Source organism: Neopsephotus bourkii, unplaced genomic scaffold, assembly GCF_033783945.1.
Source record: "Neopsephotus bourkii isolate Nb327-2 ecotype Australia unplaced genomic scaffold, CSIRO-AGI_Nbou_v1 NB_1740, whole genome shotgun sequence".
NCBI classification, from domain to species: domain Eukaryota; kingdom Metazoa; phylum Chordata; class Aves; order Psittaciformes; family Psittacidae; genus Neopsephotus; species Neopsephotus bourkii.
Genome location: NW_026902214.1, coordinates 1 through 13,183, shown reverse-complemented (window position 1 = coordinate 13,183; position 13,183 = coordinate 1). Strand labels below are relative to the sequence as shown.

The 13,183-nt window shown below is 41.7% G+C and overlaps 1 protein-coding gene across 3 annotated transcripts; it reads right to left on the bottom strand.

The window, feature by feature from the left end:
* Window positions 1-332: 332 nt before the first annotated feature.
* Window positions 333-13,175, bottom strand: MTX3 (metaxin 3). Of its 3 annotated transcripts, XM_061376823.1 has the most exons (9): window positions 13,014-13,173; window positions 12,415-12,484; window positions 10,349-10,425; window positions 8,760-8,852; window positions 5,370-5,552; window positions 5,146-5,222; window positions 4,050-4,207; window positions 3,597-3,685; window positions 334-2,201 (listed from the first exon to the last, which is right to left on the bottom strand). In XM_061376823.1, the coding sequence occupies exons 1-9, from the start codon at window positions 13,092-13,094 to the stop codon at window positions 2,091-2,093; spliced, it is 939 nt and encodes a 312-aa protein (XP_061232807.1). In that variant the 5' UTR covers window positions 13,095-13,173; the 3' UTR covers window positions 334-2,090. The 3 variants fall into 3 exon arrangements, with proteins under 3 accessions (XP_061232809.1, XP_061232807.1, XP_061232808.1); XM_061376825.1 differs by lacking the exon at window positions 3,597-3,685 and having other exon boundaries at window positions 333-2,201; window positions 13,014-13,174; XM_061376824.1 differs by lacking the exon at window positions 3,597-3,685 and having other exon boundaries at window positions 334-2,227; window positions 13,014-13,175.
* Window positions 13,176-13,183: the final 8 nt, after the last annotated feature.

Below are 13,183 nucleotides of genomic sequence, written 5' to 3'. Positions count from 1 at the left end.
TGGAAAGCATGGCAGGCTGGAGTTGCTCTAGAGGTAGTAACCTCTTCCCTGCCATCATCACCTTCCAGGAGCAGTGCAGGGAAGAGAAGGCCCACCAGCTGCCCTGGCAGCAACAAGACAACAGAAAGATTACAAAACCTGTGCTTCCCCACAGCATCCTCCCCCACAGGCAGCTGTTGAAAGAAAAGATTTCTCCTAAAAAGCTGTGATTAAAATTTAATAAACCTTTTCATAAGGAGAAAGAAAAGTGTTCAAAAAAAACCTGACACTATTTCCATAAAAAAAACACTACCAGAACTCCACAAAAAATCAAAAGTTTTAATTCTGACCATTTTACAAAGAGATTTTAGAGACTGAGTGTACATCTTCACAAAAGCAACAAACTAAGGCATGTTCTCCATAGCCATGTTTAGAAATTAAGAGATTTTTAACAGCCATGTGACTTGATCTCGTTCAAACCTTTTCAAGATACAGGCAATAAAAATTCTTTAAGTCTGACTTACTTTTAGATGAAGTGGACAGTCGGTTTATACAACTGTCATGAGTATGAGCTAGATTAATTTCAAATCACTGAAATAAATATTCTAGTAAAAGCATGGAGCTGAAGCATTATTTTAAAGTGCTCTTTAGAAACCCAACATTTCAATTATAATTAAGAAATGTTAAAGATCTTACATTCCTTACATATCAAGTCTGAAAGTACAGTATGTACACGATCTACAGTCTTGTTTTTATAAATAGGAAATAATTTATCTATATATGTCAAGCATGACTATTAGCTGAAGGGAAGCTTAAAAACTATTTCGATTTGACCTGAAAAAAGGAAAAAAAACCAGTCATCCCATACGTACAGATATGGGAATGCTGTATCCCCAGAACTGCCATTTTGGCTTATCTCCTTGATTAATTCTTATCTGGCAGATACTTCACCCACTCATGAAGCATCTGCCAGCACACTGCCGGTAGAGAATGACAGCATTTCCCTTGTAAAGGAATTGCCTGGGTCTCTAGAACTGGCAAGGCTGCTGCTGAGAGAATATGTAATGAGACATAAGTCCCTTAATTAGAACAGAAGATATATGCACTGCAATGTATTAAAGTTTGCAGAGATAAAGGAACTCTGAACTAGACTGTCAAACAACAAAAATTTGGATGTTTTTTAGTTTTTGAATGAACTGTAGTGCTTCTAAAAAATTAAGACAAAACTAACACGAGGCATTTGTGACAAACTTAAAAGCCTATCTCAACTTTCTCATAAAGCCCTAATCAGTCCCTTTCAATCCAGCACTGCAGTGTAGTTGCTAGTCAAGTCTCTCATCCTGACAGGACTCAGTCAAATCTCTCCAGCTCACTACTGGTGCTCTCTGATTCTCACGTAACAGTTCCGCAGCATGTGGCATTCCCTTATGTACAGGTTAAGCCTGCTTCACTCACGACTAATACCAGGTACCTGTGAAATGTTAGTAGTGTACATCACTGCTACACTGCACACACTTTCCAACAATCCCCCTCAAAGTACAATACGATAATGTTTTCAACCACCTTAAAACACAGAAGTGTTCATGAATGTACAATAAAAATATTTAACTTCCACCCATCACTTTTCATTTCTTGGCTGCTACAAAGACCAACTTTTTCTTTTCCCTTCCAGTCTTTTCAATGATTTTGAAACTCGACTTTGTAATTTTCAGACAGATACAAGAGTATACCCACTCACATATAGTAACATGATTACAGTAAAATCAAAAGCCACAAAATAAAATTACAGTGAACATTCTGTAAGTGGAATTTAAACTTTTGGTCAACATTTCTGCTAGGCTAAAGGCCAAAAGATGCTGTACAAAACCACTTTAACATCTGCAAAAATAAGCCTCTTGTTTACTTTAGCCTCAGCTTAGTGTGTGGTCAGCCTGAACTATGCAATTTCTTAACAGAGCAGGTAGATAGGAGATTGTAGAGCTCTATTTCTTCCTAGCTGTACCCATAAGCAGATTCTTCCCTTGTGAAACAACATTCTCATGAAAAAATTTACTGTGGTGCTCAGAATTCTGAGTTGAAGGCAAACACAGGTGTATCAGCAACAAAAGTTGTCAAGGTGACAAACGATTCAATGGACTGCCCTCTTCTCCACCTGCAGCAAGCTTGAGCGTCTTTAGCTTTCGAGGGGGATGCTGGGGACTCTTACGAAGGTTGTCGTCCATCTGCAGGGAAATAATGAGAGCCGGATCTGGCAAACAGTAGAATATAGATTACACAATTGTCTGTTTGTCAGCTCTGCCATCATTAATGCTGGTTTGGGGTAATTTTTTCCCCTGTTATTCCAGGCCCAGCTACAACTGATGCCTTGATTCCTTTCCACTCCCAAAGATACGATCATATTAAAGCAGCCGTTCATTCCATTAGCATATGGTGCATCAGCCCCAAAGGGCAAATAGGTTGCTTCTGCTCAAATAATTCTGTCAGCATTACTGAAGAAAGCAACACTGCTACCTTATTCTAAGAGACCAATGTTTCAATTTTGTACAATAGCCAAATGCATCATTTGGAAAAAAAGAAAAAAAGCTGACAAAAAAGAAAGCTGATCAAAAGTCAAACTGGTAATATCAATGGATAATTTTGCACGTTCAGCACCTTGCAAGAACAAACCTTTTTCAAATTAGAAATGTTCTGGAGGCGCTGAGTGAATTTAGATCAGTTACTGATTTCAAAAAGTATTTAATAAAGTACTTGTGACAAGACCTTTTCAAAGACATGTTAAAATTAATGTCTGAAATATAAAGATTCTACATTTTCATAGGAAATCAATCTAATACCCTGTGCATAATCTGGTATCAAAGAGAGTCTAGAATAAAGCTAATTGCAGAAGACAGCACAGGGTAGACCTCCAGAGGTTGTCTAGTCCATCCCACTTCACGACAGGAGTCTTTAAAGCTTCCACAACCACTTCAATACCTCAAAGAGGAGATACAATCCATTCCTAAAGCTACAGAAGCTGTTCATAGTTAATGATCTATTTCCTACTCTGTTTTTTTCCAGGAAGAAATGCCTCCTATCCTTCTAGTTAAAGTGTTCTGTCTGCATCAGAACACTAATTCTTCACAAGCCTTTTTCACATGAGTTATATAGCTTTTGATAGGTGCTGAGTGACACAGCCTTAGAGGAAAGAATGCAAAGAAATAAAAACTGGATGTAGAACAAGCAGAAGGAAGAGTGACTATACGTTAGTGACTACAGCGTTCAGCTGGGAGCAAGGAGAGCTGGCAATTGGTCTTAACTTGAAGGACAATTTCTGGGTCTTGATCAATACATTTGATTTCTTTCCTGGAATGTACTTGCAGAAAGACATCTTCTTTAGTTCGTATGCGCACTTGCAAGATAATGCTTTTGATTGTAATGAAAATACTTTTGAAGTACAAGGCTTCATTATTATTTTCAAATGACATAATTCTTCCTGCCTCTCTACATAAAGTAACTCACTTAGAAAAGAAGCAGTTGAAATAAAATGTCCACCACACAGCTGCATTTGCCATGCAAAAGTATCTGTGAACAAGTAACCACAATGAAGCAGGAATATTAGAGATTGAAGCAAACATAACCTTTTCAATCAAGTTGGATTCCTTATTTACAAGCTGTGTGAGTTTCTGCAGATTAGCATCTGCTGTATCCTGTCCAGCCGGAGAATGGCCTGGAGAGTGAAGGCAGAAAGATGAAGAGTGAAAAGGTATTTAGAAAAGCCTTTAAATCCTTAAAAATGAACCCACACTGGAGAGAAAGTTCATAAAGTATTTTTATGCAAACAAGAATTTAAGTGTAAAAGCCATTCTATGTGAGAAAACCAGGAGTATTAAGCATAAGCCATGGCATACATGCGCATTTTTGGCAATGCTTGCAGAGCACAACTTTAGAAGCCTCGCTACCTCATCTCCCCACAGAAGCTCTAGCATAAACTACATAAAATCTAATTCTGCCTTGGTTCACAGATGGAATACTGAAGTCCTAATCCAAACAAGACTATATATGACCAAAAGGGGGAAACAAACAAAGCTTACCTGAGGCTGTTAACCTGAAGTAGCAAGTTAAAATATTATCACAGAATCGACACAGATTGGGAAGCTGTTTCAAATGCTCCTGTAGATGTACTCTGGGGAAGCACACTTTATAAATTGGTGCAAGGAAACCGAACACAAAGGCATCCAAGGTGGTAGGCCTGAAAAGAGTGACAAAACAAAACAAAAACCCCAAGTGACTGAAGTAAGACATTAAGACTGCTACAATATAACTGCTTTTTTGCATATGTCAGACACAACTTAGGACAGAACAGAGCCAGCTTTTCCAGCATTCCATCTTTGCACATAAATCTGTTAAATGCTTTGATTTCAAATCAATATGGTAAGTGTACAGATGTTCTACTGATTTCAGCACCTCTGAACTAGAGACACACTGGTAAGCTGAAACAGTAACTCCAGCATTAAAATCCAGTCATACTGTCATGCTGATAAGCTGCTCTAAACAGTATTTCTGCAGTATAAAAGCGAAACTGTATGTCAGGGGATCAGGATCCTCTCCCACAAAGTGGTCCAACTTCACTGGCTAAAGGAACAGATCAGCCTTTTTAGGAACTGCTGGCATTATGCCACTGGCAATATATGTTTCCTGCTCCGTGGACATACCACAGGAAGAGGAGTGCTCCCAGACATACACCCGCCACCCATGAAGGTGCTGGTAACACCCCAGCTTAAAGCAGTTTTTCTACATACAAGCACAGGAGGCAACATTCAGAGGCTAGAAATCCCTCGTTAGTGCAACACTAACTCATCAAGCACCCCACATCTTCTTAGCAGCTGTAGTCTGCCCCTCTGGAAAAATTCAGGGTAAGGGAAACACCACATTGCCTTACTCCAAATGTCTTCTTAGTGACCTGATTATTTATGCAGATTTATCTGTAAAGCAGAGTGTGAGATGTGAAACTACTGTGCAGCACTTTTTATGTTCAGACAGATTAAAAAAAAAAAAAAAAAAAAAAAAAAGAAATTTGTGTTCACACAGTCATGTGGTACCTGCCTTATTAGTCATTAAAAAGAAACAAAACTTTCAAAACCAAAATACAAAAAACAGAAGAAAACAAAACAAAACAATCACACTCACGTATCTCCAAAGAAAAACTGAGATGTTCCCAATCTCTTCGACAGGAGATTTAGGCACTCCTTGGCATCCCTGTATATCTGATAAGACACAAAACTGTCTAAGAGCCCTAGGTTTAGCAAGGCTACTATGCATAGCATCATTCATCATTTGACAGTATGTTAGGCTGTTTCAGTTCTCGTCTTTGACAGCATCAACTTACAAATTCTTTATTACACAACACATACTTGTGCTTCCACTTCAGTGAGAGTGTAGAGTGGAGGTCCTCCCCTGGTCAGCAAAATCCTGTTCAGCGCTTCCCTGGACATCTTTCCAGGCAGATACAAACTCAGTGGGAAGGTAATCCTTGAGGCAAACCATGGTTTTGTCACACTGCAGTAATTTTCAGCATCAACCCAGAAAGTGTGCAGCTATATCAAAACAAAGAAAAATGTGACTGGAATTTGAGCATGAAAAGTAGGTACTTCCAAAAGTTTGATGTGCAAGGCCTCTGTCACAAAAGCAGCAGCACCAGTAGCACTGTAATTCAAAGCAATCAGGCTCCATAAAGGACTATACTCATTCTTCAAGTGTAGGAGTATATAAATAAGACAACAGCTATCCTCCACCTAAAGAAAAACAACAAAGATATTACAGACCTATATACACATATGCGTAAAATTACATACACACTCATGTTTATGTATGTGCACATATCCACACTCGCACACACACAACACATAGAAAACATATTACAAAAAATGTTGCAGGCATACAGTATCAGGTTGAGGTTTCTATAACATTATTTTTAATTTTATACAAATCTTAAAGTTTTATAAATGGTGGCTTGTAATCTTGCAGGTCAGCTGAAGAGGCTAGCCTATGGTATCATCTGGTCAGAATATTTTTTCCCGTACAACTGAAGCCAAAGTCATTCAAGAGATCTGATGTCTGAGGATTTTTATAGCTGTAATATACTTACACTAAATTGGTGAGGGCATGCAGCCATGTGTTATCTAGAAATTAAAAATGAAATTATTTTGATTTCTCAAAAGTTCTACCTGAACTGTTCAAAAGTGCACCCCACATCAGACATAACACACCTTTTTCAGAACACTCAAGTGAAAAAGAAACAGCAACAATAAACTGCTTTCAAGACACTGTTTCCTAAAAAGCACATAAAATAAAAGCAAATCATAGATGCCATTTAAAATGTGTTTCATACATCATTATTATTACTTCCTACCCCACAAATAAGTACTGCATTCAGCTCTGGGGCCCCCAATACAAAAGGGACAGGAACCTGCTTGAGCAAGTCCAGAGGAGGCCATGAGGATGATTCTATGGCTGGAGCACCTCTGCTACGCAAACAGCCTTGACAGAGCTGGGCTTGTTCAGCCTGGAGAAGAGAAGGCTGCATGGAAACCTCACAGCAGCCTTCCAGTATCTGAAGGGGGCCTATAAGGATGTCAAAGAGGGACTCTTCATGACGGACTGTAGAAACAGAGTAAGGGGTAATGGATTCAAACTTAAACGGGAGATTCATGTTAGATATAAGGAAGAAGTTCTTTACTACAAGGGTGTCCTGCATTTGGCAGTAACAGAAAAATAACTTATTTTTCTCCTTCTCAGTAGCCATCGCAGTGCTTTGTTTTCGACTTTAGCCTGAGAACAATGCTGGTAACACACCAATGTTTCAGTTGCTGCTAAGTAATGCTTTCTCCAATGACAGACTTTTCAGTCTCATGCTCTACCAGTGAGGAGGGACACAAGAAGTCAGGAGGGAGCAGAGACAGGACACCTGACCCAAACTCCAAAGGAGTTTGTGGTATTCCATACCACAGCACGTCATGCCCAGTATATAAACCCGGGGAAATACCTGGAAGGCCCAGATCACTGCTCAGGTCAGGCTGGGTATTGGTTGGCGAGTGGTGAGCAACTGTATTGTGCATCACTTGTGATTACTGTTTTCTTAGAATCATAGAATAGTTAGGGTTGGAAAGGACCTTAAGATCATCTACTTCCAACCCTCCTGCCATGGGCAGGGGCACTTCACACTAAACCCTGTCACCAAGGCTCTGTCCAACCTGGACTTGAACACCATCAGAGATGGAACATTCACAACTTCCCTGGGCAACCCATTCCAGTGTCTCACCACACTTACAGTAAAGAACTTCCTCCTATATCCAATCTAAATTTCCCCTGCCTAAGTATGAGCGTGTTACCCCTTGATCTCTCACTACAGTCCCTAAAGAAGAGTCCCTCCCCAGCATCCCTATAGGCCCCCTTCAGATACTGGAAGACTGCTATGAGGTCTCCACGCAGCCTTCTCTTCTCCAGGCTCAACAGCCCCAACTTTCTCAGCCTATTTTCATACGGAATGCTCCAGTTCCCTCATCATCTTCGTGGCCCTCCTCTGGATTTGTTCCAACAGCTCCGTGGTGTTTTATGTTGAGGACACCAGAACTGTACATAATACTGCAAGTGAGGTCTCACAAGAGCAGAGTAGAGGGGGAGGATCCCCTCCTTCAACCTGCTGGTCACGCTCCTTTTGATGCAGCCCAGGATACGATTGGCTTTCTGGGATGCAAGCACACACTGCAGCTGGCTCATGTTCCTTTTCTCATCAACCAGCAACCCCAAGTCCTTCTCCGCAGGGCTGCTCTGAATCTCTTCTCTACCCAACCCGTAGCTGTGCCTGGGACTGCTCTGACCCAGGGGTAGGACCTTGCACTTGTCATGGTTAAACTTCATGAGGTTGGCATCAGCCCACCTCACAAGTGTGTCGAGGTCCCTCTGGATGGCATTCCTTCTCTCCAGCTATTAACTGAAAAACACAGCTTGGTGTCATGGGCAAACTTGCTGAGGGCGCACTCAATCCCACTGTCCATGTCAGCAACAAAGATGTTGTACAACACCAGTCTCAACACCTATCCCTGAAAGACACCAGTTGCTACAGGTCTCCAGACGGATATTGAGCCATTGACCACAACTCTTTGCATGCGGCCATCCAGCCAGTTCTTTATCCACCAAGCGGTTCATCTATCAAATTGATGCCATGTGGGACTTTTCCTTTTCTCCTTTTAGTTTTATATTCTCTCCCCTTGTTATTTCCCTTATCGTTATCATTATGGGTGGTAGCCGTAGCAGTTCTGTTTTATACCTTAGTTACTGGACTGTTCTTATCTTAACCTGTGGAGTTACATTCTTACCATTCTTCTCCCCATCCCTCCAGGAGCAGGGAAAAAGGAAGAAGGGGGGGACTGAGCGAGCGGCTCCATGGTTCTGGGTTCCTGGCTGGGCTTAAACCCCAAAAGAGGGTAGTGAGGCATTGGAACAGGCTGCCTGAGGAGCAGTGTTGGACAGAGTCTTGAGCAACCTGGTCTACTGCAAGGAGTTCCTGCCTATGGCAGGGACCTTAAAGATGATTTTTAAGGTCCTTTCCAACACAAGCAATTCTATGAGTCCATGAAATACACTCTTCTTTCCTTTACATAAGTTGCTAGGCAGTATTTCCAAAATTACACTAATTCTAGTCAGGACTATGGCTGAAAGACTTTAATGTCTCTCACATTGGGCACTTCTTGTACCATTTGCTTCCAAAAATTCTGACCATTAAAGTATTTGTCAATACTTACCAGAGAAGGAAGCAGCTTCTCTTCAAGTAGTGCAATATATGCCAATGTATCTGCCCCTTGTTTTGCAGACAATTCATAATCAGCATTGTATTTCTACAAATTAAGAAAAAAATTACATACTATAAACAGTGTTACTGGGAACTTCCTAAAAAGATGATTAGCACAACCTGAATTTGTTTCAAACTTAAGACCTATCAAGTCCGCAAATAAAACAACATTTTTCGGGACAAAAATCAGGCATTCACTAGAATTTCCTTTCTTCTGCAGGCCAGCTATGTCAAACCTCCTTGTATCTCCCCTTTCTGCATCCTCATTCTTAGATTTTTGGGCCCTCCTATTCCCACAGTAACTCTTGTGTCTGCTTCCTACTGCTTTCCAAGCAACTGTCCAGTACTTACGGATGTAACAAACCTCTGGAAATACCTCACCTTTATTTTTGAAGAAGAATCTGGCACTTAAGCTGGTGCAAGCATAAAAAAAGCACATATTCTCATCTTTTGCTTTTGACTACCATTCTAAAAGTTGAGAAATTGGATGCTAACAATATAAGGGAACAAATGCACAGCTAAATTAATGCAGTTACAGCTGACTGAGCTTTTAATTCTGACACTGGATCCTCTTAAAGTATTTTTTGAAGAGTTGATGAGGTTTTTAAGGGGGAGATGAACTTAGTCAATTTAGAAACAAAGTGTCAGTGCTGACCCTTAGACATCTGAAATGCAAGCATATTACTCAAACATTTTAAGCCAAGGAGGGTTTTTTTCTAACATTAACGAATCTTTGGTATTCAAATTACTATGAAACTTCTGAATTTTAAAACAACTGTCTAAAATCCCACCTCAAATAGGCAGTTTTCATATTCTGCTTTTTTTCCCCAAAAGTTTTAAAGTTTCACTTTAAATCGGGACTAGGCAGGAACTGAGTTTCTAATGTAAAAGCAGAATAGTGAGCTGGAAAACAACCTTAGAAATAAAAGGATGATGCAGTCCTTTACTAGACATCTTTACACTTTGTCAAAGAAGAAATCATATAGCTTTATTCTTTGTGAACAAAACATGAAGAAATCTGCAAAAGGCAAGCAGGAGTTAACTATGTGAGGACATGATGTGCATCAAGAAATGCTTGCAGACATTTCTACACTACAGGCTATAGAAAAACTATGTAGATTAAAACTGACACCGTTTATCCTTTAAAAAAAGAGCACTCACAGATGATTATTCATTTAAGCAGTTAAAACCACACTTCCTAAACTGTGATATCCTAAGTCTGCAAAGTCATAATGGTGGTAAAAGTGTTATAATTAGGAGCAGGCTGCTCAGTGAGAAACTGTTCAATTAAGGCAAATTTGTTGTCCTTTTCAATGAATATTTTTCTCATGCCTATTTATGTATCTTTCACATAACTAACCATCAAACTTTCAAACAACTCTCTCTTATCCACCATTTTGCAATTCTCATGCATGTATTAGCAACAGGAAAGCTCTGGGTCTGAACTGAGTTCCAAGTTTTCAGAAGCCTGTATCATTGTATACAGTTGACAAGAAGAGCCACTATGAGGCAGAGAAAACAAACCTTTTGGAAGTGACCTACCTGCTTTCTTAAGAAGTTTAGTATTTTTGCTGGCTGAGAAATGACTATGTCTTCTGATATGAGGACTGGCACATCCCCTAGAAGACATAAATAATATAGTCAACAATTTATGTGGATTAGTTCTAACTTAATTAGAAAGCAATCAAGTCACTTCATCTACTTTTCCTCATGTTTGGATCTTACTAACATGTACGCACAATCAACACTTTAACTAGTAGTGGAGTTCCACCAAGGTCACAAATACATTTAGGGTATTATGGCCTTCATTAATAACAACACGTAAGAAAGAGCCCATGTTAAATCAGACTGAAGACAACGTTTTCTGGTAAATCACTGATACTTCGAGAACCAGGCTCCTTGTCCAGTTTCAGATATTAATTTTAAGACAAAAATTCTAACACAGTCCAACTGCTCTCTCAACTCATTCACCTCTCAACCTCTCCTTCCTTCTACGCCTATTTTTCCCTGCCATTCCCCTCTAAATCACAGAATCATAGAACGGTTTGTGTTGGAAAGGACCTTAAGATCATCTAGTTCCAACCCCCCTGCAATAGGCAGGGATAATTCACACCAGACCGTGTCACCCAAAACTCCATCCAAGCCAGCACTGAACACTGCCAGGAATGGAGCATTTATCACTTCTTTGGGCAGCCTATTCCAGCCCCTCACCATCCTCACAGTAAAGAACTTCTTCCTTATATCTAATCTGAACTTCCCCTGATTAAGTTTAAACCCACCACCTCTTCTCCTATCGCTACAGTCCCTGATGAAGAGTTCCTTTCCTGCATCCTTGCAGGCCCTCTTCAAATACCAGAAGGCTGCTATGAGGTCTCCATGCAGCCTCTGTTTTCCAGACTGAAAAGCCCCAACATTCTCAGCCTGTCTTCATAAGGGAGGTGCTCCAGCCCCCTGGTCATCCTCGTGGCCCTCCTCTGGACTTGCTCCAGCAGCTCCATGTCCTTCTGATGTTGAGGACACCAAAACTGCACACAGTACTCTAGCCTTGCTAGAACCACTGCCCATGCTACCACTGCATAATCATGAACCAAGTACTTCCCTTCTGCCAGAAGCCTACTGGTCAGATGTTACTCATCAGATTGCAGGATCAAACACTGCAGACTGTATATTTCTGTAACAGGTCTATCTTATAGTAAATTCACAACGTAACTGCCACAATGAGCCTATCATGACTGTGCTGCTAAATACTATTAAAGTAACAATTATCAGCAACACGTAAATATTTGGATCTTTTTCTTAATAGATGTTATGTATTTTGGCTATGAAGTATTTGGCAAGTACACCCAGCTAGTTCTTCTATGCTTCTTGTGCATGGATATAGTAATGCCTAAACTGATAATGTGGTAAGTGTAAATGACAGAGTACTTTAACCCTGCAATGATTTTACCTCTCTGGAATACATCCAAGACAGTGATGAGCAAACAGATAAGCAATGCATTGAAGTATTTGTCACAAAGAAGTCCTCTCTGATGCCTGATCTTCAACTTCCCCAGCAACTAGGTTGTTAGTCACCTTTTCTGAGTCAATCTCTCTAACTCAGCACAGTACTACACATCCCAGCTGGTGTAAGTTTATACTCTTTGAGGCTCACATTCCACTTCCAGCTGTACCAGCCCATTAAATTATGTATAATTCTTTAATTATATAACATCATTTCCATACACAAGTCTAGTTACTAAGATCATAAACAGACAGGGTGCAGGAAGCTTAAGAATTTGTTTTCATTATACCAACAATTTAGACTGCTGACAGGAACAGGTATGTCCTTGGCAACACTGCTTTGTTGACTGCCTGCTGCTTCACCCATACCCATTTTAATAAACTGTCCTTTGAGGCACTTTATTTGTCTTCCTTTATTTTATTCCCACAGATTCATCACACTTGATCCTGCAGTCATTTATTGATGTGTGGTGAAAGCAGGCAGCCTTCACTGGGCCAGGTTACACCCTTGAACACAAAACCAAAGCAAATGCAGGAAGAACACAGAAAGCAGAACCCACGTTTATGACCTGGCTATGATTAAAGAATAAAGAACTCAAGGATGGTACCTTTTCGAGCTCTCCATGAATTATTTATAGTATTCACTGTCAGGGGAGCACCAGAAAATTTGGCATAAGCCTGCAATAAAGATTGAGGGGAAATAAGTCCTGTGTGTAAGAGAAGTGTAAGACGGCACTTCAGGAGTTATTTTAAACAGCTGCGGGCACTGAGGACCTACTCAAAGGACACGCACCGGTAGGCGTATTCGGTTTTAGTCGGTCATCAGTGGCCTGATGCACTTCTAGGCACTGCCGCGGCCGAGGCCAGGCAGTCCACCACAAGGCACGATGCCCTCGGAAAGAGCAACAGCCCGGGACGCCGCTATCGCGTCGCTTCCCAAGGCCCCACCGCGGGCCCATTCGCCCTCACCTCCCACCCACCCCCGACCGAGCACGGCGGCAGTGGCTGCCCCTCGCCCAGCACAAGGCTCGGCCTAGGGCGATGAGGGCTGGCGCGCAACGCGGCGCCGGCGCCGCTTCTCCCGGGAGGAAAGAGTGCCACCGACAACCGTGCCGACGGCAGCAGGCGAGTCCCGGCACGCCGGCTCTCCCTCCCTCCCCCCTTCCGTCCTTCCCTCCCGGGGCTGGTGGCGGCCGACAGCAGTTACCATGACGGTTAGAGACTCCGGGTGCACGGACGGCAACCCCCAGCCGCCTCCCCAGCAGCTCAGCTCCATGGGAGCCGCCATCTTGTCCGCCGACCGTGCCAGAACGGCAGGCGCGGCGCTGCTGCCCTCGCATGGCGACGCCGGAGCGCCCCCGGCCGAGCCCCGGGGAA